Source organism: Schistocerca serialis, chromosome 7, assembly GCF_023864345.2.
Source record: "Schistocerca serialis cubense isolate TAMUIC-IGC-003099 chromosome 7, iqSchSeri2.2, whole genome shotgun sequence".
NCBI lineage: Eukaryota > Metazoa > Arthropoda > Insecta > Orthoptera > Acrididae > Schistocerca > Schistocerca serialis.
Genome location: NC_064644.1, coordinates 597601163 through 597627123, shown reverse-complemented (window position 1 = coordinate 597627123; position 25961 = coordinate 597601163). Strand labels below are relative to the sequence as shown.

General features: G+C 44.7%; 2 protein-coding genes across 2 annotated transcripts in view; one reads left to right on the top strand and one right to left on the bottom strand.

The window, feature by feature from the left end:
* LOC126413279 (LIM domain only protein 3-like) overlaps positions 1–16485 on the bottom strand; it is a 111790-nt gene extending 95305 nt beyond the window's left edge. Inside the window, exon 1 of the mRNA XM_050083180.1 lies at positions 16482–16485. Coding sequence (XP_049939137.1) covers positions 16482–16485 — 4 coding nt within the window. The remainder of the gene's footprint in view (positions 1–16481) is intronic.
* A 7951-nt stretch (positions 16486–24436) lies between these two features.
* Positions 24437–25961, top strand: part of LOC126413278 (uncharacterized) — a 42821-nt gene continuing 41296 nt past the window's right edge. The window contains exon 1 of the mRNA XM_050083179.1: positions 24437–24844. Coding sequence (XP_049939136.1) covers positions 24531–24844 — 314 coding nt within the window. The 5' untranslated portion in view covers positions 24437–24530. The remainder of the gene's footprint in view (positions 24845–25961) is intronic.

Below are 25961 nucleotides of genomic sequence, written 5' to 3'. Positions count from 1 at the left end.
CCTTCTGGAACAAATCTAGCAGTGTAAGGGTTATGTTACAATGTTACCATCATCTCATTACACCCGTTTGGTGGTCAATTGCTTGTTTCTTTTAATTAACCTTTGCTTGTATTTGCTGTTTTACAGCAGGTTTCTAAACTTTTTATATAATTGCCGTTCATGGCGTGTAAGGCCTTCAGCTGTGATTGTGGTCATTTGCTTTGAAAAAATAATTCGATATTTGTATTTTAGCAGTAAGCCTTAAAACCTTATTTACTGTCATTCTTGGCGTCTGATACCTTCTGCTGTCTTTGTGGCCACTTACCTTTTGATATTTCAATACCTGTAAATTGTAATTCCAGCGAGTTCTTCAACAACATTCTTAATTTATTGCCATTCTTGGCGTGTAAGGCCTTCAGCCGTGATCACAGTGGCTTTTTTTTTTTTTTAAACATTATCTGTATCTGTATTTTATGGTGATTTGCTAAACTGTAACACGCTGAAAACACTATTATTTACACAGTTGTTTATTCCTTCATTAATAACGTGTGTTATTTCTTATTTATTGTTGAGTCTGGAATTATTGTTTTAAAAATAAATGTGTGTAACTGTAAAAGGCAACCAATAGTAACTGATTACGACCCCGTCCACAATCGTAACCGAATCCTGCCTTCCCTTGACCCCCAGGTTTCAACATTTTGCTTCTTGTAGCCCTCGATCATACTTAGTGAGATGTTGATAATGGCGTATCTGTCGCCTTAATGGCATTCTCGAGTAACATCGCTTACACCGTTGAAGCGCGTATTTAAAGCAAGCCTGATTTGCATCCTCATGGTGACGGTACTGGAGCGACTCTTCCTCTTTAAGATGTAGAAACCGCCCACCAACTTTCGTTTACGTCGCACAACTCCTTCTTGGTGTTGACTTTTTTTCCCCATCAGTGTATATTCGTACTGTATCGTAGTGCCACGCCTTTACTTCCTTCGCGAAACTGTTTTCCCGTTGACCTCTTACCATTTATTTACAGTGGACTCACCACGCGCACAAATTGCTAAAATTCGGAACGCGGCGGTGCGCGGGACGTAGTTAAGCGAACTGTAGCGCGTAGCACTGCTGTTCCCTCCCACTCAGCCTCGCCTTTCTGTTTCCCCTGTGGGCGCTCGCCTTTTGAGCGCGGAGCGTCCGCCAACTGTTGAATGGCTGGCACCGCCGCCTCATTTGCGGCCTGCAGTTTAGCCGACACACGCACGGATAATGGCTCCGCGCGTAATAAACACGGCAGCCGGGGATACGCACGTATCTCGCCGGGCGCTGTCCGCGTTAAGACATTTCTCGATGTAATTGCAGCTTCCCGCTCTCTCTCTCTCTCTCTCTCTTGGAGAGCGGAAAATAGAAAAGGATAAAGAAGTGATCTGCACGTTGCGTTTTCAAAAGAAGTCATTAAAAGCCGGCGGCGTCCTATTTTGTTGTCCGTTCGCTGATGACGCGGCGATGAAAGCTGCAAGCCGCTCATTTGGTGGCGCCGGCGTCGCCACAGAAATAACCTTTCAATAAGGCGCCGTGTGGCGCGCGGGCGCACCGCGGCGCGCATGCGCAGCGCGCTCCCCGGCGGACTCGGCGCCGCTCGTTAACAAGTGCTGAATATTCAGCGCGCCGGTGATTACTCTAGCCATTGAGGTAAGGGCGCGCCGCCCAATGAGATTACCTGCGTGCCGGGCCACGGGGCACGTGTAAAACACGTGATTAAGGCGCCGCTACGCTGCGTCGCCTCCCGTGTGCAGGGCTGCCTCTCCGACCGCGCTCCGAGTTTCCCCACGTGCGCTACTTTACAGCGCTTTCCGCTAGCACCACTCTCACAGATCGCCAGTTTTTAGTTAATTCTGATCCATTTCAGGCGTTAGTCAAGAGGTGTCCACCATTTCAGCTCTCCATTATTTAACGCGTACCAGTGACATAACGGAAAAAACACAGATAAAACAAAAATACATATTTTCTTACAGGAAACTGCTATTTACCGGCCGGAGTGGCCGAGCGGTTAAAGGCGCTACAGTCTGGAACCGCACAACCACTACGGTCGCAGGTTCGAATCCTGCCTCGGGCATGGATGTGAGTGATGTCCTTAGGTTAGTTAGGTTTAAGTAGTTCTAAGTTCTAGGGGATTTATGACCACAGCAGTTGAGTCCCATAGTGCTCAGAGCCATTTGAACCATTTGAAACTGCTATTTATTGCATTTAGAAAATGCGCAACCTGTCAGATCCAAAGTTTACTATACTGGTGAGCAAAACTTTAAAGCGAAAGTAACTTTCGTTTGATGTGTCACTCCCAAGTAAAATAGCTCGATGAAACTTGGACAATAAATAGGAGGAACTGCTATAAATTTGTACAGATGGTAACTGAAAGATTCTATGAGACGAATAGAAATAACAAATCCAGTAATTACGATGAAGTTACGGCAATTGGTGATGTTCCTCTGGACATTACAGCAGCTGGGATGTGCTGCTTACAAGGGAGCCTCCCCATCGCACCCCCCTCAGATTTAGTTATAAGTTGGCACAGTGGATAGGCCTTGAAAAACTGAAAACAGATCAATCGAGAAAACAGGAAGAAGTTGTGTGGAACTATAAAAAAATAAGCAAAGTACTGAGTAGTCCAGCGCAAGATAAGCAACATATAGGATACGTTGAATTCAGGAGCGCCGTGGTCCCGTGGTTAGCGTGAGCAGTTGCGGAACGAGAGGTCCTTGGTTCAAGTCTTCCCTCGAGTGAAAAGTTTATTATCTTTATTTTCGCAAAGTTATGATCCGTCCGTTCGTTCATCAACGTCTCTGTTCACTGTAATAAGTTTAGTGTCTGTGTTTTGCGACCGCACCGCAAAACCGTGCGATTAGTTGACGAAAGGACGTGCCTCTCCTGGAATTTCGGAGAGCGAAGTTGATTATATAAAAAATTAAACTTTTCACTCGAGGTAAGACTTGAACAAAGGATCTCTCGTTCCGCAGCTGCTCACGCTAACTTCGGGACCACGGCGCTCCTGAATTCAACGTATCCTATATGTTGCCTATCTTGCGCATGGACTACTCAGTTCGTATATTTTGCTTATTTTTTTCATAGTTCCACACAACTTCTTCCTGTTTTCTCGATTGATATGTGTTCAGCTTTTCGAGGCCTATCCACTGTGCTAACATATAACTAAATCTGAGGGGGGTGCGATGGGGAGATTCCCTTGTTGGTAGGGTGTGTGATGACCACGGAGGGCAATGCGTGCTCTGCCACGTGGTCCCACGCTGCTCGCGAGGTTGGTAAGGAATCTTTGTAATAGGACGTACAATTCCTCAACCAGCGCGGTTGACAACTGCCGAAATGTGTCGCTTATGAGGAGCTGCTCGGCCATTTTAATGCATTCCTTTTAACGCTCTGTGCACAGTCACTGTCCCAGCTGCATTGTTGGTAACCCTTTGTGATACGCCCGCTAAGCCCGCTGGGCAGAACAGGTAATAGGATTCTAGAAAGCGCCAAAGTTTGAGGTCAGTTTCTCCTTCTAATTGTCATTTATCGTCATTTAGTAACCTTTACAACCAAAGCGGCACATAGCCGGATCTTTACCGAATGCAACACTTTCACGGCTGAAGGCCTCCAAACAAGAAATCTTAACAAATCGACAAGATAAAAATCCAGTTAAAATAGCAATAAACTAATTTAAAAAAAAACCAGCAAACATATGCAAAGTGCAATACTAATGGCTGAGGGCTTCAATTGAATTTCAAATTTTTAGAATATATTACCATAGACTTTTAAAGGCAGAAGGCCAGACTGTTTAACAACAAGAAATATAAAAATTAACAAGATTAAAATGCAATTAAAGAGGCAAATCAAATAAATAAAGAAACGTATCATGGCTACGTGGAAAGTCTTAAGGCTAAGCAGATACAACATACATATGCAAGGTCCAATACCGATAGCTGAAGGCCACAATTAAGTTTCAAAATTTTAAATCATATTACCATAAAGGCAGAAGGCCGCAATGTTTAAGCTTGAAAGATAAATTTAAAACTTAATTTTGCAAAATGTTTAAGGATATAAAAAAAATAGCCATAAGCCTCGAATTTAAAGTAGCTGATAATTAAACACCGGTGGCACTCAGAAGCCTCCAGGGAGATCGGTCTGCCCTCGTTCACTTAGGCCAGACAGGTGGTGAGCCCAACTACACTTGATACGTCGGAACACAACCAGGGGACAGCCACAGACCGACCGACACGACGACTTGCTTCCTGTCAATCAGTACATGAGAACTCAAACCGGAAAGGTTAGAAACGTGATAATCCACAATGGAGTATGTATTAGCTGTCAAAATTACACACCATGTTGGACAGCGACAACAGGTGAGGAAAGGACGCTGCCTGAAATTACGTTAGTGGCCAGGGCAGATAACCAGGACGCTAACGGCAACAAGACAGAAATTTCCACTCGTGCACTCAAATTGTAGTCGACCAAAATAGTTAATTGCGCCGCATGGTGGCTAAATTTCAGCAGTAGAAACAGTCGGTGTTGCTCACAGGGAAACCTCCCCACCAGCAAACCACCGAAACAAACCAGCAAAACATGAATGGACGTGGCTTGGGTATTTGAAACCAGTCCTCAAGTGTGACGTCCAGGGTCGGTGAACCATGAAGTTCGTAGCGATCGGACAGCTCTGCACCGCGTGGAGATAACTTCCCTCGTCCGCAACAACCGTCCGACTGCCTCCAGACTCCCTTGCCGGAAACTATATTCACCAAACCAAAGATGGTACACGGCGCAAATATCGATACACATCACTGCTGCCACACATAGAAGGAAGAAGAACCACGAAGTAACCGCAACAAGGGCGGGAAACCAAACACAGTTAGGCAGCGAAGTTCACGAAAACGCATACTTGGGAGTGAGCACCGCTCACTTTGCAACTCACGAGTGATTCGTTCGGCTGATTTTATGTGCTTTTCTTTTTACAAACACACTTCGCAATACTCCACGGTCCCTCTTCATCAGCGCGTGAGATCTGCCTGGTCTCAGTCGGGCTGCAGCTGACCGTTCGTGTTTCTGCTTCACTGCGACATGACCAACAGTCAACTTGGGCGGTTTTAGAACGCTTGAATTACCCCTGATGAATTTGTTAATCGGGTGTCCGGGAACTTGCCTGTCCGCATACCACCGTGGAACACATCTGCGGCTAGCGAGTTGCCACGCTGCTAGGCGTCCCCTACCGAAGCCAGGGACACACGGACTGGTCGCACACACCGCGGTCTATACACGCCAGGCCACAACAGCATTATGTCCCGCTGTGTACTCGGACAACAGCACCACAGGCTTCCCTCTGTGTACAGGTGAGACTCTAGGGGGCCCACCAGAAGCTCACAGATTACTTTACTTTTCAACCTTCATACCAGAATAGTGATTTTTTTCCGTGTTATTAATAAAAGTGTAGTTACGGCACAGAGCAATACGGGTTCCAAGTTATAAAATTTTTAACGGAGTTCGACCACTTTGAGGGAAGATAGGCCGGTTACGCCACCATTAGCAGCGGACCAAGAAGCACGGTGATTCAAGACAGACGGGCAGCGCAGTCTGCAACTCTGCAGTAGCTGAATGAGACCGAGCACACGCAGTGGGAAAACAGAGGAGGACAGCAAAATAAGACGCACGTTCGTTCGCGCGGCGGGATGCCGGAAGAAGCAATAGACACGGCTGGAGAAAACACCCATCGTCCAATTTAACTAGCTGCTAAGAGAGAAGTAAAGCAAGGGTAGCAGAATAACGAGGCCACATGCGGTCATGTATAGTAAACCGCACGTCACAAAGCTACGGAGAGTTCTTTAAATACCGGAGCTCCAATTTTTTTAACATCGAATATAGATTTAAATGTTAGAAATTCTTTTCTGTGCCAGTTTGTCTGGGGTGTAGCCCTGTATGGAACGACGTGTACGAAAGTTCAGACAAGTAGAGAATAGGAGCTTTTAAAATGTAGTGCTACAGGACAATAGTGAAGGTTAGATGGGTTGCCGGAATAACTAATGAGGAGGCACTGAATCTGACGGGGAGAAAAGAATTTTATTGCGCGACTTGACTAAAATAAGTGTTTGGTTAGTAGTAGAATTGCCAGTTGGTAACAAAAGGAAGTGTGGGGATCAAAAACTGTAGCGGGAGACAAAAGGAGGAATACAGCAAGAAGCTTCAGATGGATGTAGGTTGCAGTAGGTATTCGGAGATAAGCTTGCACAGGATAGAGTAGCGAGGATAGCTGCATCAAACCAGAGGCCAGACTGAAGACAACAAAAAACAACAGCAACAACATTATTTATTACTTGACCACGTGTGTGTGTGTGTGTGTGTGTGTGTGTGTGTGTGTGTGTGTGTGTGTGTGTGTGAACACGCTCAAGATATATTTTAGATGAGTGTTATATAATATTTGCATACTAAAAAGAAAAAAAATTGTCAAGACATTCATCCTGAGTGTGCCCCTATACTGATGCGCAAGGTGGACACTGTTGAACACAGAAAGACCTCAGAAGCGATGGGGTTGTTTCTTTTGGATGATGACAAGACCTGCTATGCAGAAATAAAATTCAACGAAATTCTGAAAGAGATCAATGAGCAGACAAATCTCATAGCAACTATCCAACAGACGGTCGTACATGTAAATCTGCATCTAGATACATACGCCTCAAGCTACCATATCTAGTGCGTGTCTGACGGTACCATCTACAACTACGTCATTCTTTCCTGTTCCTTGCAAATGGAGCGAGGAGAAAAGGACCGTCTGTATACCTTCGTACGAGGTCTTATTTCTTTTATCTTCGTGCTCCTTAAGTAAAAATGAACGTTGGCGGCAGGAGGCCCGTTCTGCAGTCAACAAATTTTTAGTGCTTCGCAAAAAGAACACACCGTGTTCTCTCCAGGGAGGCCCATTTGAGAATGGGAATTCATAAAGCAGATTCGTAAGAGTGGCGTATTGATCGATCTTGTCGGCAAGAAATCTAGCAGCGCGCCTTTGAACTGCTGCGATACCTTCCTTTAATCCGTCTGACGTGCATCCCAAAGACTAAAGGAGTACTCAAGAATGGGTCGCACTAGTGCTCCAGACGCGGCCTCCTTCGTAGATGTGCTACACTTTCTTAAAATTGTCCCAATAAACCAAAGTCTACCACTGGTCTTCCCTACTATGGTCTGAAACGTGCTTGTTCCGTTTCACATCGCTCTGTAACCTTACGCCTACATATTTAATTGAAGTGACTGTATTCGATCAGTACACAACTGTTTGTCGTACTCATTTGCAGTAGATTTTTTTATATTTAGAGCAAGCTGCCAGTCATCGCACCAACCAAGAATTTTAAGTCATTATCTGTATCCTTCTAAGGTCAATAATAATGACATTTTCCCTCGCACTGTAGCGTCATCAGCAAACGGCCATAGACTGCTACTCACTCTACCGCTCGCATCGTTTGTGCATAGAATAAGAGCGGTCCTATCACATTTCCGTGGGGCCCTCACGACGATGACCTTGTCTCTGGTGAACCCTCGCCGTCGAGGGCAACGTACTGGGTTCTGTTACAAGTGAAGTCTTCCAACCACTCACATATCAGAGAAACTGTTCCGTGTCCTCGAACCTTTGTTAACAGTCTTCAGGGCGGGACTGTGTGAAGCGCTTCCAGGAAATCCAGGAGTATGGAACCGCCTCTTGCTCTTCATCCATTCCTCGCAGGATCTTGAGAGAAACAGCCACACGAGTTTCGCTCGGGCGACGCTTTCTGAATGAGGTTTATTATATTCGAAGTTAGAATGTGCTCTAGACTTCTGCAGCACATCGATTTTGAGGATGTTGGCCTGTAATTTTGCGGGTCCTTCTGCTACACAGTAGCCACTAGCGCGTTTTTGCAGACGCTTGACGCTCTGCGTTGGGCGAGAGACTCGCTATACGTGCGAGCTAAGTAAAGAGCCAATGTCCACGAGTAGTCTGTAAAACTGAACTGAAATTACATCCGAATCTGACGACTTCGTAGGATACGAAGTTCTTAAACAGATCAATGCGCGGAGAAACCTCTTAGCGACCAGCCAACAGATAGTCGTAACGTACAGCAGACTCCACAGTGTCGAATATAGCTGATATGCTATACTCCAGAGGCAGCAACGGCGCGCCAAACTCCCCGCGTGCAGGGTGAGCGTGTAACACCAAAGCTTACACACTACATACCTTTTGTTGATTCATCTAGCTTTCTGTTTTGTTCAACATCCCATAGTTGAACTTCTGTAGTTAATGTACAATTAATTCGATACTGTAATGAAGAGTAATCTCTGTGATATGTGCAATATGAGCAAATGATATGTTTTGTCTTTCTATAGTAATGTACAGTGAAGGATCAGCTCATTGGATGTTTAGTGTACAAGGTAATTTTTAACTGAACTTTTGTACCTACCGTGATTTATCCTCAGACACATATCCACTTAGGGCCCCTCCCACACTAAAGTGCTTACTGAGTGTCCTTTATTGAAAGAAAGTTAAAGTTAACGTGGCAAGAGAGTGAGCTAAAGTACATGATGCTTGCTGAAAATAATTTTTCAATTAAAACTGCTTATTAATATATTGTTGCCAATTTAAAAATTAAAAGTTCATAAAACTGAGGATGGTAAAGTTTTACTTGGTAAATGATCACATTGCTGCTTGTTGCAAATCTCAAAAGGTGAGTCAGTTTCTTACATATATGTCAAGTTGTGTTCTACTGCAGTAAGAGTTGAGAACTAATACTTGTTTTTTTAGTGTATTGAAAGTGTGTTTAGTATGCTCTGCTACAGTGGTCAAGATTAAGGGCCCCCCCTCCACTGAAAGTAGTGCAAGTGCACTATTTAATTATAGCAAGTTTCAATTACTCTTCCTATTCGAGTGAACTTCTGTACAATATTGGACTCCCCTTGTGTATTAAAAGTGCATATTAATGGTGTAACAGGATCAACAGATAGTCTATTGTGCTCATGCTAGATAACGATTAACAGAAAGACCAATATCTATGAAAACAATAATTTCTTTATTCAAAAGACAGTGAGAAGTAACCTGTTAGTGAATTCCATTTAACTTTCATTCTAAATAGAAAAGTATTTAGTTGAAAGAGACTTAACCTGTGATCAGTTCATAATTTTGCAGTGAACTACATTTACAATTTTATGCCAGCTAGGAAAATGTTTGAAAAGTAATACTGAACCTATGTCCAATTTATGATTCTACAGTGAATATTAATAGTAATGTTATAAAGACCATTCAGTTTGAATAAGCCCTGAAAGTAATAGTGTGTATTGTTATCTGTTATATTTATGCAAATAGTCTGTTCTGCTCTGCCAGCTTTCAATCTTACCGTGAACATATGTAGGTGTCAGAGTTCATTGCACTCGCGTGTGGCAAAGTACAAGGTGAAAAGTATTTAAACCGACAAACTCTGGGAGATTCTAGGGGACATCAAAACAAATATTTTTCCCTAAAGTCATTTTTTCCTATGAGGAGTATTTAAATCGGTAGAGGAAGATTTCTCTGGCGGCAAATTAATTAAACCAACAAACACTTTTCCATTTTTTTATGACCAAGGCACAACAACTAGGTAGCAGATACGGCCCAATTAAACGGTCCCCAACAACACCGACCCACACATTAACGAAGAACCGCACTTGATGAGCGCTAGTAACTGTGGCATGTCGTTTATCCTCACTCCAAACATGAGAATTGTGCATGTTGAAGACTCCATCACGCCCGAACGTTGCTTCATCGGTAAACAGCACAGAGGATGGAAATGTAGGATGCATTTCACACAGTTCCAGGTACCACTGCGAAAACTGTGCTCTGGGTGGATAATCAACTGGTTCCAGGTTGTGGACACTCTGTAAGTGAAATGGACGTAACAATTGCTCTCGAAGGACTGTTCTTACATTCGTCTGATTCGTCCCCATGTTACGTGCAATTTCACGAGTGTTGATTGAAGGATCCCGCTCCACAAGCTGCAAGACAGCTTCCTCAACTTGCAGCGTTCTTACCGTGCGACGGCGTCCCTGTCCAGGTAATCTGCTAAATGACCTGGTCTCGGGCAGACGTAGGTACACAGCAGCAAAGGGCGTATGATGCGGGATACGCCGATTAGGATATTGTTGTTGATAAACCCGCTGTGCAGCTCTTCCGTTGTGGTGCGCTACGCAGTACGCACCAACCATATCAGTGTACTCACTCCAGGTGTATCGTTCCATTATTAAACAGAGACAATCCACTAGTGCACTGGTGGACAGCAGTTGCCTGCAACTGAAGAGCGTAATACGACCTCTAACAACTGAAGATCTTAATACGTCCTCCACCGGTTTAAATAATCCTCATAGGAAAAAATGACATTAGGGAAAAATATTTGTTTTGATGTCCCCTAGAACCTCCCAGAATTAGTCGGTTTAAATACTTTTCACCCTGTATAGGTTGTGTTTGTCCATTAAAGTTATTCATACTTATATTCTTGAACAAGAATGTCAATCATTCTCTTGCCTAATTAAGCTGGCGACCGTTTTCCTTATTCTTTGAACAGTGTAGATAGGTAAAATATTGTTTGTTACTGTTTAAATATTTACGTAATCCTGACTTTCACTTCCGATAAGCCGCCTCCGTTAGGTACAACACGGTGAACATAACAAAATTCCTCTCAGAGGGTAACACTGCTCTGCTGCTTTATACCATAATTGCTTTATCAAGATAGTTTTATTTCACGATGTGCCTCCAACTTTAAGGTTATGGTATAACAGTAGCGGAAAGTAGTGTTATAAGCAGGCCAATGTGCAAGCTGTCCCGGCTTTGGCAGTTCCTTCCCGGAAGTACCCGGTACAGAGGGACATTTCGCTTAGCACTGCGGTGTGGCATTTTTCGGTCGGCACAACTCTCTTCAGTTCGGCAACACCGTGGTGTTAGCACTGTTTACCCTTCACTATTAGTTCGCGGTATGAAGGACGTTCACAGACCCAATCGATATTTGCAGAGAAAGAGGCAAAAACAGGCAGTCTAGTGATGTATCTCCACGAGCCTTCAAAAACAAATAGGAATGACAGAATAGGGGGACGAGAGCTCTTGATATATATTATGCAGTAGCATAAACAGCAAGTATTGCAAATTTGCTATGAAACGACACTTCAGTACCACGCAAAGAGAATTTAAAGATTTAACTGGCAATGAAAGTGCGATAAATTACGAAGATCGACAGACGGAATTCATTGGTCTGTACACCAAAAAGCACTTTGTGCTACATTTTCAGGAATGGAGCACGTGAACAAAATTTTTGAAGTTGTACGCAGGATGTCAGTTTCAATAGTTTTCGATGGAAGTGAACTAAACAGAAAAGGAGTGGAGAAACGAAAATTAGAGCAAGTGGAATCAATACAGACCTTGTATTTTATGTGTACGTGACTGAATGCAGCCCACAGTAAGATAATGGAAGATGAGATACAAGTTCTTAATGCAGAATGAAATTTTCGTTCTCCAGCGCAGAGTTCGCCGATGTCAAACTTCCTGGCAGATTAAACTGTGTGCTGCACTGAGACTCGAACTCAGAACCTTTGCATTTCGCGGGCTACTGTTCTACCATCTGAGCTACCCAAGCACGACTCACGACCCTTTCAGTACTGCTTTAATTCTGCCAGTACCTCATCTCCTACGTTCCAAACTTCACATAAGCCCTCCTGCGACAGGCAAAGGTCCCGAGATCAAGTATTAGTGCGGCACACAGTTTTAATCTGTCAGCAAGTTTCAACTTCTTCCTGATTTGGTGGGGATGAAAAGAAAATGATGTTGCAGAAGGAACACATTCTAATACTTGAGTTATAGGAAACGTAAGATTTCCATAATTCATTGTGGCCTTGAAATAACCACAAGGAAACATTTTGAGGACACTGCCAATCACATGTTTCCGAGAGCGTTTGCCATTTCAGTTGAAAGCTCCCGCTTACATGTGCAGATGTAACTGCTTGACCTGCAAGGTAATTCTCGTTTTAAAGAACATCCGTTTAACGTTAAAACTATCCAACAAGTCTATATTATACGTTTCAAAAAGAAACGAGCCGGAGGCATAATTACAGAAACCAGTACCTGTACGTTAGAAGTATTGACCCTGGCTGTTGAGACACTTGTCCCACTGTGACACAAGGCGGTGAATGGCTGTCTCATACAATGCACGGGGCTGCGGTGTTAACCAGTTCCGCACGTGCAGTTGGACGTCGTCGTCAGAGGTGACTCGCTTGTCCCTCAGAGTCTTTTTGAGGGACCCAAAAATGATGTAATCACAGGGACAACAGTGAACGCCCAGCGTTACTTGCAAACCTTGATCATCCTTCGCCAACCTATCAAATCAAAACGACCAAGCAATCTCACGTGTGGGGTCATTCTGCTCCACGACAATGCAAAATCTCATGTGGCCAACACAGTTGTGGCACTCCTGCAGAAATTCAAATGCGAGGTTCTCGGCCACCCTCCACACAGTCCGGACCTCTCTACCTGTGATTGCGCCACTTCTGGTCCTCTTAAAAAGGCTCCGAGGGCAAACGATTCACTTCGGACTACGACGTCCAGCCGTACGTGCGGAACTGATTAACATCGCAGCCCCGGGAATTTTACGGTTCAAATGGCTCTGAGCACTATAGGACATCTGAGGTCATCAGTCGCCTAGAACTTACAAGGGAACCTCCCCATCGCAGCTCCCCTCAGATTTAGTTATAAGTTGGCACAGTGGATAGGCCTTGAAAAACTGAACACAGATCAATCGAGAAAACAGGAAGAAGTTGTGTGGAACTATGAAAAAAATAAGCAAAATATACAAACTGTGTAGTCCATGCGCAAGATAGGCAACATCAAAGAAAGTGTGAGCCCAGGGGCGCCGTGGTCCCGAGGTTACCGCGAGCAGTTGCGGAACGAGAGGTCCTTGGTTCAAGTCTTCCCTCGAGTGAAAAGTTTACTTTCCTTATTTTCGCAAAGTTATGATCTGTCCGTTCGTTCATTGACGTCTCTGTACACTGTAATAAGTTTAGTGTCTGTGTTTTGCGACCGCAACGCAAAACCGTGCGATTAGTAGACGAAAGGACGTGCCTCTCCAATGGGAACCGATAACATTTGATCGCAAGGTCATAGGTCAACCGATGCCTCCACAGGAAAACACGTCTGATATATTCTATACGAAACTGGTGACGGTATGTGCGTCACATGACAGGAATATTTTGTCGACCCACCTAACTTGTACACTTGGCGAATGGGTAAAAAGATTCTTCTACCTTGCCCGATTTAGGTTTTCTTGTGGATGTGATAATCACTCCCGAAAAAGTGATGAAATCATAAGAGTTTGTCACATAAACTGCAACAAATGAATGCAACAGTTTCACAGTCGCACAGTTTTCCCTGTGCTCTGTCAAAACAAATGTTTTTAACGTTTTCAAATTTTTCCGTGTGTAGACCGTCAAATCCTGCATATGTCCAAGCAAATCTGAACATGTCCTGGAATTTTGGAGAACGATGTTGATTGTGTGTGAGTGCCTGAATTTTGATAGTTGACACACGATCACGTAAACAATACTGCTCTGTGTACCTGTGCAGCTTCGCAAAATCGTAGAATCTTTTCACATAGTATTTCACTTGCCGAAAACCTCACATCGGACGGACCGATTGCCTAAAAATAAAAAATTAAATTTTTCACTTTTTTTAAATCTCATTTTGTTCGTTTTCGTTCGTTGTATCTGCTCGGGGCGGACGTCGCAAGACACCTATTTCAGTTCGTCGTTGTTCCATTAACTCAGTTTTTTTATTACAGAGGGCAGCTAACCCTCCGACCGAACACGCTGAGTTACCGAGCCGGCTCACTCGAGGGAAGACTTGAACCAAGGACCTCTCGTTCCGCAACTGCTCACGCTAACCACGGTACCACGGCGCTCCTGAGCTCGCACTTTCCTTGATGTTGCATATCTTGCTCATGGACTACTCAGTTTCTATATTCTGCTTATTTTTTTCATAGTTCCACACAACGTCTTCCTGTTTTCTCGATTGATCTGTGTTCAGTTTTTCAAAGCCTATCCACGGTGCCAACTTATAACTAAATCTGAGGGGGGTGCGTTGGTGAGGTTCGCCTTTTAGACCTACTTAAACCTAACTAACCTAAGGACAGCACACACAACCATGCCGAGGCAGGATTCGAACCTGCGACCGTAGCGGTCGTGCGGTTCCATACTGAAGCGCCTAGAACCGCTCGGCCACTCCGGCGGGCGGGAATTTTATGAGACAGCCATTCACCGCCTTCTGTCACGGTGGGACAAGTGTCTCAACAGCCAGGGTCAATACTTCTAACGTACAGTTACTGGTTTCTCTAATTATGCCTGCGGCTCGTTTCTTTTTGAACGCCCCTCATACATTCCTCAGGTATTTTCACGTCTGCATTATTGTGTTTCAAAAATGCTGCAATATTTCGATTACAATACTAAATAACCCACGATTACGTGGCAACCCGAATGCGGAAATCTATGAAATTGTCTTCGTCTGTCCGTACGCTGACAGTTTGTACCAGACGAAATTATCTCTTCAGCGTTCGAAAAATAATTGAATAATACTGATTATTTCTTTTGTTTTATATCTATGTCCTTGAGAAGTGTGAAATACAGAACGGGACTATACGCATTGCGACTGTATTGCCATTTAAACGCGGCGCACTGCAGTTACCCCTCGTCACTAGAGATGGGCAAACTCGTTCGTCCTTGGGAACTAGTTCACTGCTGATCGTTCTTTTTTGGGAACCGTTCATTTTTACTCGTTCACTCTTCATTTGTGCTTGGTATATATTTCTTATGAAAAACTGAAAACTAGTAGTGTAGGTGACTGAAGGATGGAGGGCACCAAGAGGGGGCACTTGCCTCCCCCCTGGAGTATAGAGTTTTTATTCATTACAGAATTCTTACACACGTTTAGAAGTAATTTCTGTGATTCTGCAGAACCTCTCGTTTAGTCAACAGTAGCGTTGTGTAGCTGATCGCAGGGAAATAACACAGGGTGGCGCACGGAAAACCGGCCCCGAGTACAGACTGCTCGCCAATTACGGACGATGTGTTGCCCGTTACGAGCCGATACAACAAACAGACAAATATGAAATAACTAAGCAGTGAAGAAATAACAAGCTAATGCAAACAGCAATGGCGAAACAATCGATGACGATGTGTAGAGAGCTGGAGAAGAGGTAATGAAAATCTCACGCGACGAGCATGGGCTATAGCACATGTAGTCTTGTAAAGCTGTTGGTGGCTATTTCCCATCTTAATAGACCACAAGTGTTTTGTATAAAATTCTTCGTTTCGACTTCCACTACATAGCTATGCTACGTTGTAAACAATAATCGTTTACACCCTATACATACTTCAAATTGTCTCTGAGTTCGTAGGCGAAGTAGACTTTATGGAAGCATAAAATAAAATGTGGTTTTCTCATCATACTTGTGTCACATGCTTAGTAAAAATTAGGTGTTTATGTTGCATTATTAAAGTTAATGCAGCAATAATAATAATAATTAAGTTCGCAGTAATAAAGTTTTTGGTTTGAAAGCTCCTTCTGAATAAATGTTTTTGAGATAATAAGTAAATACGATTTTTGGCAATCTATGTCTTTTCAAATGGAGAGGCACTGCTTTTCCTACTGAGCCAAAATGACCCACAACCAACTTTTCTTTTCTTTTTTTTTTTTTTCAAAGAAACCTAACTAGCAGGTAATGCAAATTGGAAACAACCAAACTTAAAAATAATTAGAGCCTTCCTAAATGTAATCTTTTGTATATGAAAGATACACGAAAATCGTATTATACGAATTATCTTACACTAAAAATTAAGGAAATTATTGAAACTTAGCTGCTAAATCAAGTCGATGAAACCAAAAAATATATGAATAAAAAAAACTTGCTTTGTTATAAGTATGTCTACTGCTGTTCATCGATATAATGAAGTGAGCTGATATGCCCTTTTGTTACCTGAAAAGACGTACCTATTACATACAACGTAATTTTTATGTAATTCACGTAACTATAAAATACTTTTTGATTATCGGTCGTGGACGCTGAATAGCCAGACCCAGGTGCAAGAACATTTTGGAACACATGTAAAATAGGCGAGCGCAGTGAACGAAACGAACAACTGGATACTGAACTAACGAGGAGCAGTCGGCAGTGGAGCTGAGACAGGTGGTCATGCGAAGAACGACGAGTGCGGCCGAGGGAGACCGAGACTGAGACGAGGACGCGACCGAGGCTGGAACGAGAACTGCCGAAGTCACTGCCGCGACCGAAGTGAACTAGTGAACTATGAACCGATCGTTCCTCGTTCCCGGGAACTATAAGTAGACCGACGCGACCGAAGTGAACTATGAACCGATCGTTCCTCGGAATTCGTTCCTCAGCCCTTTCGTTCATGTTGGTGGACCGTTCCTTTGCACCCGTTCGTTCGCGAACTACCCATCCCTACTCGTCACGCTCAGACAGCGTGCCGTGGCGGTGGACGGGTGCGTGCGAGCTGGGCTCAGAGCCACGGCGCGGTCCGCGGGCCGAATCCTCGGCCATGCCCGCTGCAGTCCACTCCCGGGCAAAGACCGGCGCGTTTCAGGAGAGCGCCGACGCCGGCAGGCACCTGCGCTGCGCTGCGCTGCGCGGGCGGCGGCCGAACGGAGCGCCGCGCCGGCGGGGGTCGCGGATCGCCGGCTGGCGCGCCCGCAGGGTAATGGATTTATTTTGTAGGCGCGCGGAATTTGGGCGCATTCGTCTTCATTACCGGCCGCGCGCTGCGTCACCTCGGGCCCCGCCGGCACGCCATCTTTAGTCGGCCGCTTTTAACGCAATATCGCCGCCTCTTGTTTCCCTGCCGTCTAATGAGCACCATTCATTTGTCTTTCAGAAAGTCCCAACTCCGCAGGAAAAAAAAAGAGGAGCAGCCTAGGAAAGACTTTTTAATTAATAAAACGCGCCAGCACAATTTGCTCGTTAAAAAAGTTGCGCGCGCACTAGCGAGCCAGCGTGTGGTAGGATGGGTAGCCGCCCCCCCTGTGTGTGTGTGTGTGTGTGTGTGTGTGTGTGTGTGTGCGCGTGAAGAAGTCTGGCCGAGGTTGGTGAGGGGGAGGGGGAGTGGGGGCGCCTCGGAGAAAACAGTAGGTGGGGGGTGGGGTGGGGGAAGGCGGGAGGGGAGGAGGGGAGGGGAGGAGAGGGGAGGCCAGCCGAGGGCAGCCCGCCCGTCCCGTTTAATACCAACTTCCGATTTTTGGGCGAATTGCCGTCACGGGTGATTAATCTTCGTTATGAATTTCGCTTTCCCCCCAATCTTCCCTCAAATGTAATGAGCACGGATGTTAAATTAGGAAACATTCGCGTCACTCTGGAGGAAGGAAACTTTTTGAATCGTACTCGCCATGCCGTGAAATTAATAATTCTGTTACTGCGGAGGAATTGCGTATGACCGGCGGGGGGGGGGGGGGGGGGGCAGGCCGACGTCGTGGTGTTCTTTAACTGTTCCATACGGCGCAGCCGGCAGCACGGTGAAGCCATTCTCAGATTTCGAAATTTTTTTTTTTCACTAGCTGTTTGCTTTTTATGACCCACCGTCTAAATTCTTATGATGGGTCGTACGTTGCCACTTAGCCGCTGTGACTGGATCCGGGGTCCGGGGTGACTGAAAGTAACACCACACCGGCTCCCGTCCCGACTCACACCGTTGCCCGTGTCCCGCCACGTGGAGGCGGGCTCTATTTGTTTAGATCCATTTGGTATCTTTTTTGTGCAGCATTAGAAAAACTTATAACTAATACAATATCAAGTGAGATATTAATAAACAAAACGAAATTAAATATTTAGAAAGAAGGAAGGAAGAGAATTGAATAGAGGAGAGATAGGTATAATATTGCCCGTCACTTGGTTGTGGGCGGCGGCCCGGGTCTTGGAATGACCCTCAAGACGCTGGACATCGCTCACCATGTCTTTAACATCTACCATCCTAAAAACTACCTTAACTAGAAGAGATTAGGGTAAGTTAAAGCTAGAAACTAAGACTAAGACCTCCATGTCCAGCCTGCTAAACTATTTACGAAATACAATAGAGAGGTAACTGATTTTGTGCTTCGCTCAAAGTTGATAATGAAAAGGTACTCGTCGTGAAAGTAATAAAGGTAATGACGCTAACAGTTTGTGTTGAGCCTACAAGGCTCCTAGTAGAATACATCAGGTGCAAGCACCTCCCGGCCCCGCCGACAACACGACCTGAACGGCTGAACGGCTGAACGGTGGTTTTCCCCGGCCTACCATAGGTATCCGTAGTGAAAAAAAAAATTTCGAAATAGGATGAGTACTTTGGGAACTGTAGTTCCTCCCGTAAAGCGTCGCCCGAACGAGACAATGACAGATACTGAAATAAGTGAGCATGGGACTAAAAAAAAAAAAAAAAAGCAATTGAAATCGCTCAGATGAAAAGTCACTGGACCTGACAGGACATCAATACGATTTTACAGTAGACGATGCGAGAGAGCTTATCCCTCTTCTCCCAGCAGTGTGCCGTAGGTAGCAGGAGGGGGGCAGTGTTCGTGATGACTGAACAAAATAGCGCAGGTCATCCCCATTGTCAAGACCGATCGGTAAACGAACGCAAAAGACCGTAGCCTTATAACTTTGATATCGGTCTGTTGTAGAATTTTGGAACGTCTTCTGTCTACGCGTATGATGACTTTTGTAGGCACAAAATATTTCCTCTGTAAGAGTAGACATGCGTTCCGAAAACATCGGTCGCTCCCTGTTCGTCCACGAGAGGTAGCTGGAAAGCAGCAGATACCGGCGCCCAGGTCGATGCGATGCTGCTTGACCGCCGGAAGGCGCTCGAAGCAGTTCAGCAGCGTCGCCTAATGAACAGAGCGTAATGAGTACCAGGCCAGCTGTGTAATTTGACGGAGACTTTCTAGCAAACAGAACCTCGCATGTCATTCTCAACGGAGAGGACTTTGCAGACGTAAATGCAACATCGGGCGTACCCCGAGCGTGCGTTATAGTATCATTACTTTTCACAAAATATGTAAATGACGTAGTGGATAATGTCTGAAGTTCCATGAGGTTTTTTGCGGGTGATGCTGTTATGTGCAAAGAATTTGGGGAAATGCAAGAAGACGTGCACACTATAAGCGCCTGGTGCAGAGATTGGCAATTGACTTTCAACATATACACATGTTACGTGTTGAACATAACCTGGCAGCAACACGCATTATTGTATGATTATACAATTGCAGAATAATCACTGGAAGCAATCACACCCATAAATATCTAGGAGTATCCGTACGGTCAGATTTAAAGTGGAACGACTTCATAAACCAAATCCCGGCTGAGACAAGCGGCAGACACAGATTCACTGCAAGAGTCCTCAGGAGGCTGTAAGACAGGTGTTCTGCGTGGTCTCTGCTTTACTGTTAAACTTCAGAGAGGGTACGTTCCTACAAGATTTGACCGACATAAGATATATTGCTTCCTCCCGAGTGTGTCTCGCGAAAAGTCCGTGAAGGTAATATTTAGAGAGACTCGAGCTCACACACGGTCTTACCAGGCATCGTTCTTACCGCGAACAATACGCGATAGGAAAAGAAACAGAGGAAGCGACGTTGCCACACGAAGTATCCTCCACCAGATACTAGGGAGTATAGAGGTAGAAATCAGCTGTGACGCTTGCAGCGGCGTTCCATCCAAGAAGGCTACCGAGTAATGCACGCTGGGTAGATAGGTGAAGAGGCACCAGCTCGTCTTCCGTCTCTGTCACTCCCACATTCTATACAAAGTGCTTTCGCTGCTCTGTTCTGGCAAACGGCAACGACGAAACGTTGTCCCCGTGCGGACTCACCATCTGCTCTTCGTAAATAAATGGGTATCAAAATAAGTGAGTGCGATGGTGTTTTGTGCGTTGAGCTCTGTTTTGCTACTCCACATCTCCCCACAACCAGTATTCGACTACGTTCTCTGCTCTAACTGGGGATGGAACTGTCTGCTGCTTCCGGCCGTGACAGACACGCGGCCTCATACTAAAGAACGCAGGTCAGGTAGTTTGTGAAAACCAAGTCGATGCTAACTCAATAGCCCAAACGCAGTAAACAGAGATCGTTACGACTACACGTAACGCGAGCATAAATCAGTACTCATAAACAAAAACTAGAATCGTCTTACACAACAACAGAGGAGATAAAAGATTTGCGAATCAACATATCGGTTCACAAAAAGTTAGTTCGTAGCTATGTTCGAGAACCAGCCGTTGTGACTTCGATAAAGAGCAATTCGAAGGGATTCAGGATTCATTACATGTACAGATGGGGACAGCAAAGGCTCGTACTTATTTCTCACGTGAGCCTAAAGGTTACGAAAACTATGTTTTTGAACTAATCACGAGTATTGCCTTTTTGTGCGTTCCAATATTTTTAGTAATTTAGAAACTGAATTGTTGAGACGAAGAATAAATCTAGGGAGTTTATTTCTAGGTGGGGGAGTGGAGGTACTGGTGCTATGGAATGCACAAGTTGAGGTGGCAAATATTCCATTTTTGTGTAGAAGTTTTGAGCTTGTTACTCGAATTTTTGGAATCTGAAGGTCTGTGTGAATGATTGAGTTTGGCAGCTAACAAGGCGCATCTATTGCTATGCACAGAAATTTGCTTAGTACAACTTGAACGTTCTTGAAGTTATTAATTGGTGGCTAATGACAAAATTTCAGCGCCATAAGTGAGCGTAAGTAGAAGAAACATTTTGAAAATTTTCAGTTCAGTTCTTGTGTCGTTTGAATCTCCTGAATCTCATTTGGTCAGGGGATATATTTGACAAAAGAGTCGATTCCTTTATTGTGGGTATATTCGATGTGCTTTTTGAATGCTAATTTAGAACCTGTGAAGAGGCGTCGATATTTGACGTAATTTTTCCACGGTCCTCCATCTGTAATAACTTTTCGGTCTGGTTTGTTCGTTTGCAGGTAGAAACAATAGCTAGATTTCTGTTCACGTTCACCGCAATTTTTCGACTGAGAGCCTCGTTTTGGATTTCTTCAGTGTGTCGTAATCTGCAGCTGAAGAATTTTGTGTTTCACCTGACGCTGCAAACCGGTACGTAGCTCGCCTATGAGATTTCTGAATATGTCGAATCCAAGGATGTTGATAGTTAATCATTTTTGTGTGAAGCTATAGAATCTTTTTTTAAACAGGTATAATTCACGTAATGAAAAGCAACTAGCACTCGCATTGCAACTAAGAAAATCACTCGAGCGATCCGCGGAATAAACTGCTCGGACTGGTTATATGAGTCACCGGTTGCCAGATAACGGAGTGATATTACCAACCTTATCGCGCGGAAATTGCGTTACACCTAACAGTACCATGCCTAGAGATAACGAGTTGAAGTTTACAAAGTCGAAAGCCGAAATCTTACTACGACGTTCTTCTGAAATCTGCAAACAAATGGCGCCGTCACTCTGTGTTTTTCGTACATATCACCTCTGTTATTTAGATAACATATTACTCATGCGTGCCTCCGTGTTTTCTCTTTCTGTCGCATTTCATCACAATAAACGCAGCACAAACTCCAGAGCGAAGAAGTGGATGCTGAGGCGCCTGCTTGAGCAATGAGAGAACCTGTGTTTATGGGAGCTCGCATACCAGCAGTACGCACTAATTATTTGCGCATGCGCCCTGTTTCCATCAGGTTGCACTTACGCACGAAGAATGAGCTATCGTGTGGACATAACTTCAGAGTATTAGTAAAGTGCGCGCCCTTACTTCACGGAAACTGGCAGCTGTCATGTGGCGGAGGTGAGCAGCGCCCGTGTCCACACACGCGTGCACAGTTTGCGGCGCCAACTTTTGACAGACACTTGCGAGACGCGGTGTGTTGTCGAGTTTTCCGGAAGCGGCGCGCCGCCCGGCCGCTACGGGCGCGGAGCAGCCATCTCGGTTCTGCGAGAGGCGCAAACTATTTTAATTAAACGGGTCGGTAATTTAGCCACACAAATCTTGCCGCGGGCGCCTCGGCCCGAGTGAAAAGCCGGCGAACCAGGCCACACCGTGGCACGCCTCCCTGTCTGCGGAGAGAGACAGCGGCCAGGCAAGGACAAGGACAGGAGAGGACATGGGGCGCTGTGGACAGCGGGGGATGGGGGTGGGTGCTGCAGAGCTGGCGGGGACAATGAGCCGCGGGGCGGGCAAGTTGAGCGTCTGGGGGACAACTTCCCAGCAGCGCGCGTGGCTCACCGCGGTATGAAGTACGAAAGTCAAAACAAATGGACTGATATCAAGGCACTCGCTGACAAACTATCGACCGCGTTACAAGAGGACTAGAGGCGAACACGTCCGTACAGAACAACACTGTTGAGAAGGACTGGCAGTGGGGGACAATAAGCCGTGGCGTTCACTCCGGCGAGCTGAAGTGGCTCCGACCAGCCTCCGAATGGGGCGCTGTCTTCCAGGGAGAAGATCCCCCATGACTGTGATGCCTCTGGTGTGGAGATAACTGAACGCCACACCTTAACTGAGTGTATCCTACACTGTGTTCGAGGACAGAACTAAATTTGTGTGGGGCTATGGCCTCTACTTTAGTACTTTAGATGATGACGGCGAGAAGTGTATGGTAAAGCTATAACCCTTTGGTGTAGTGTCTGCACAAGAACCTAAGCTTTTGGGCAGAAGAGGAGATGTTAGTGTGTTGCATGGTGGCTGGCGCATTCTTTTTATTCCAATGATCATCCAACCACGTATATATGTGTGTGTGTGTGTGTGTGTGTGTGTGTGTGTGTGTGTGTGTGTGTGTGCGCGCGCGCGCGCGCGCGCTCGCCCGTGCGTGTAGGGAGTTATATTGTAATTCTTGTTGAAGTTTTATTACTTTACGACTTCTATCGACAGCTGGTTTATAAAATTTTAATAGAGACGATAAAGACCTTGTAGTGCGCTCAAACCGACACACTATCATAACCTTGAACAATGATTCCAATTACACCACGCAAACTTTGTTCGCCATCATATTCAAGTACGACAAACTCTTCTTAGAGGAGTTGCTGCGCGGGACTAGCCGAGCGGTCTTAGGCGCTACAGTCATGGACTGTGCAGCTGGTCCCGGCGGAGGTTCGAGTCCTCCCTCGGGCATGTTTGTCCTTAGGATAATTTAGATTAAGTAGTGTGTAAACGTAGGGACTGATGACCTTAGCAGTTAAGTCCCATAAGATTTCACACTCATTTGAACATTTTTTAGAGGAGTTGGGAAGGCAGCAGTGGCAAGATGATGCGCGGCAAGTTGAAAAAAAGAGACAGGCAGGGAGGGAGGGAGAGGGATATTTGCGTATGATAAACCTGTTCCTTCGAAAATTTCTCTTCCTCATACCTCCTCTGTGTTACCACAGATGATGTGTCACTGATCTCATTTATATTAAGACTGCAGTACACTCGAGGTTCCTATTTGCTCCCACCATCCTGAGTGGAATGCATGAGTTCCAATAAATGTTCGCCAACCTGCGGTTTTCTATAGTAGTTGTCCCCTGCGCAGAAATTGGCACGTAGGTCGTGAATCTGTAATCTTGAGCCGGCCGGAGTGGCCGTGCGGTTCTAGGCGCTACAGTCTGGAACCGAGCGTCCGCTACGGTCGCAGGTTCGAATCCTGCCTCGGGCATGGATGTGTGTGATGTCCTTAGGTTAGTTAGGTTTAATTAGTTCTAAGTTCTAGGCGACTGATGACCTCAGAAGTTAAGTCGCATAGTGCTCAGAGCCATTTTTTTTGTAATCTTGAGGCTGTAAGAACCTCTTTGCGAGGAACTGATATGAGGTGAGTAATTAAATTTTCAACTGTATTGGTTGTAGGGATGCCACTCGCTATTTATTAGCAGAGCACGAGAAACTGCACAATTATGTTCCACTTTAGAGTCACAAATAATTTCAGTTCTTTAACAAATTAATGAATTGTTTATTTCCGTAATTACAGTTCTCTCATTTACAAACTACAATTGCAAATTAAGTCTTAACTGATACCACGGCGGACAACATGTCTTTCCTCCGAGACTGCCGAACCAGCACTGATCTCACAGCCGAACCACTTCGCCCACCATCCAAGTTAGGCGCGATCCGAAAATCACCGAAGTGCTTCGTCTGTCTTCGTTTAGTAGTTGTTTACTACTCTGCTGGTTATTAATACTTGTAAAATAATGGAATGATAGCACGCTATTGAGATATGCTTTAATCTGAAATTTAAGTAAATACTCTTTTTAATTTGTATAATATCAATAACAGAAGATTATCAATTTGGCGTGCAACTTCCGAATGCAGCAGTCAATCGCGAAGGAGGACCACAATTTAAGGTCGGGACACACACGTCCGGGCCGTGTCAGGGCCGAGCGTCGGACGAGTGACGGCCGTACTCCGGTCCGTTCCTGCAGGGGCCACACATGACCGGGGCACGTCCGTGTCTCTGTTGTTCCTTGTAGTGACTCGGACGCGGTGAGCTGTGTTTCTGTTTGTGAAAGCTGTAAAACATGTTCACTAATTTTCGTAATAGTGAATTAGGACTTATAGCACTTGCTTTAGACGAAGAGGAAAACGAACGAAGGCAAACAAGAAGAAGAAAATTATGGATCCACAGTGCCTGGAAAACAAGACCAGTACAGGGAGAGTTTCGAACACTATTTTCTCACCTCGTAGATGATGAGACTAAGTTTTATGAATATTTTAGGATGACGCAGTACACCTTCTGTGAACTTTTAAAGAAACTAGAACCAAGGCTGAGAAAAAATGACACGTTCTGGAGAGTATCAGTTTCACCCAAAGAACGACTGGCTGTTTTTTTACGGTAGGTTAAAGAAAAGTACACAGAACACAAATAAATAAGAAGTTTTAAGGACAGCATTTTTATTTTATTACTTTAGTAATTGAAAGATAAATACATAAGTTAGTAAATAATACAGTTAAATTTCTACTACCCTAAGAAAAACAAATGAGGACTATTCAGTGAATTAGTTTCTGAAGCTGATGAGGATGCAGGGGAACTTGGAGGATGATGGCTTTGGTTATTTATATACGAATTGTGCGAATCCCTTTGCAGGTCCAAAAGCTGCTGTGTAGGTTCTGTTGACTCGTTTCCCACAGGTGAAGGATATGGTGTTGAAACAGATTTTGCTGAGGAATTGGAGGATGATGGAGTGAATTGATGGACTGATACGTCATTCATGAGTTGCTTCAGTTCAAAGTCTTGTACAATTGAAAAAATCCTACTTTTAGCTTGATGAAACAGTAGTGGATGCAATGATTTTAGGGCTGGTGCTATACCAGTCAAAAAAGCATCAACTGGGTTTTGTATATCTCTCTGTTTTTCAGCTTTTTTTTCTGCCAAAATGTAAGCCATGAGCTGGCTTGATGCAGATTCTTGTGGTTTAACCTCACGCTGAAATTTTCGTTTCAGTGGTGGTTTCATAAACGTGTTCTTCTTTGAAGTGACGGACGAATGAGCTGAGGGCGTCTGGGAATGCCGAGTGCGCTCTATCAAATTCCCTGTTTCACTATCCTGGGTTTTAATGATCCATTCTTCATCTGCAATGTCTTCTTGTGTAGACACTTTTTCGTTTTCAACAATCGACTGCTCCTCTTGGGAATCTGTATTTGATTCTTGTTTATGCTCATTATTGTCTTGCGTGTAAGGAACATTGGAAACTGTTCCTCGTTCTACCATGTAAGGTAGCAGGAACGTTAAGAGATCTTCATACTTGTATTTATGTTGATGAACAGCAGCTTGTCCTGAAACAGTTTTCCTTTTCTGCAAGGTCTTCCTTAGCTGGTCACGAACAGATGCCCATTTTTTTTTGCATTCCTCTATTCCACCTGTAGCAAAAATATTTTAAATCGCGTATTTATATTACAATGTTTAAAATGCTGCAAATATTTTATAGATTATACAGTATTTCTCATCTTAT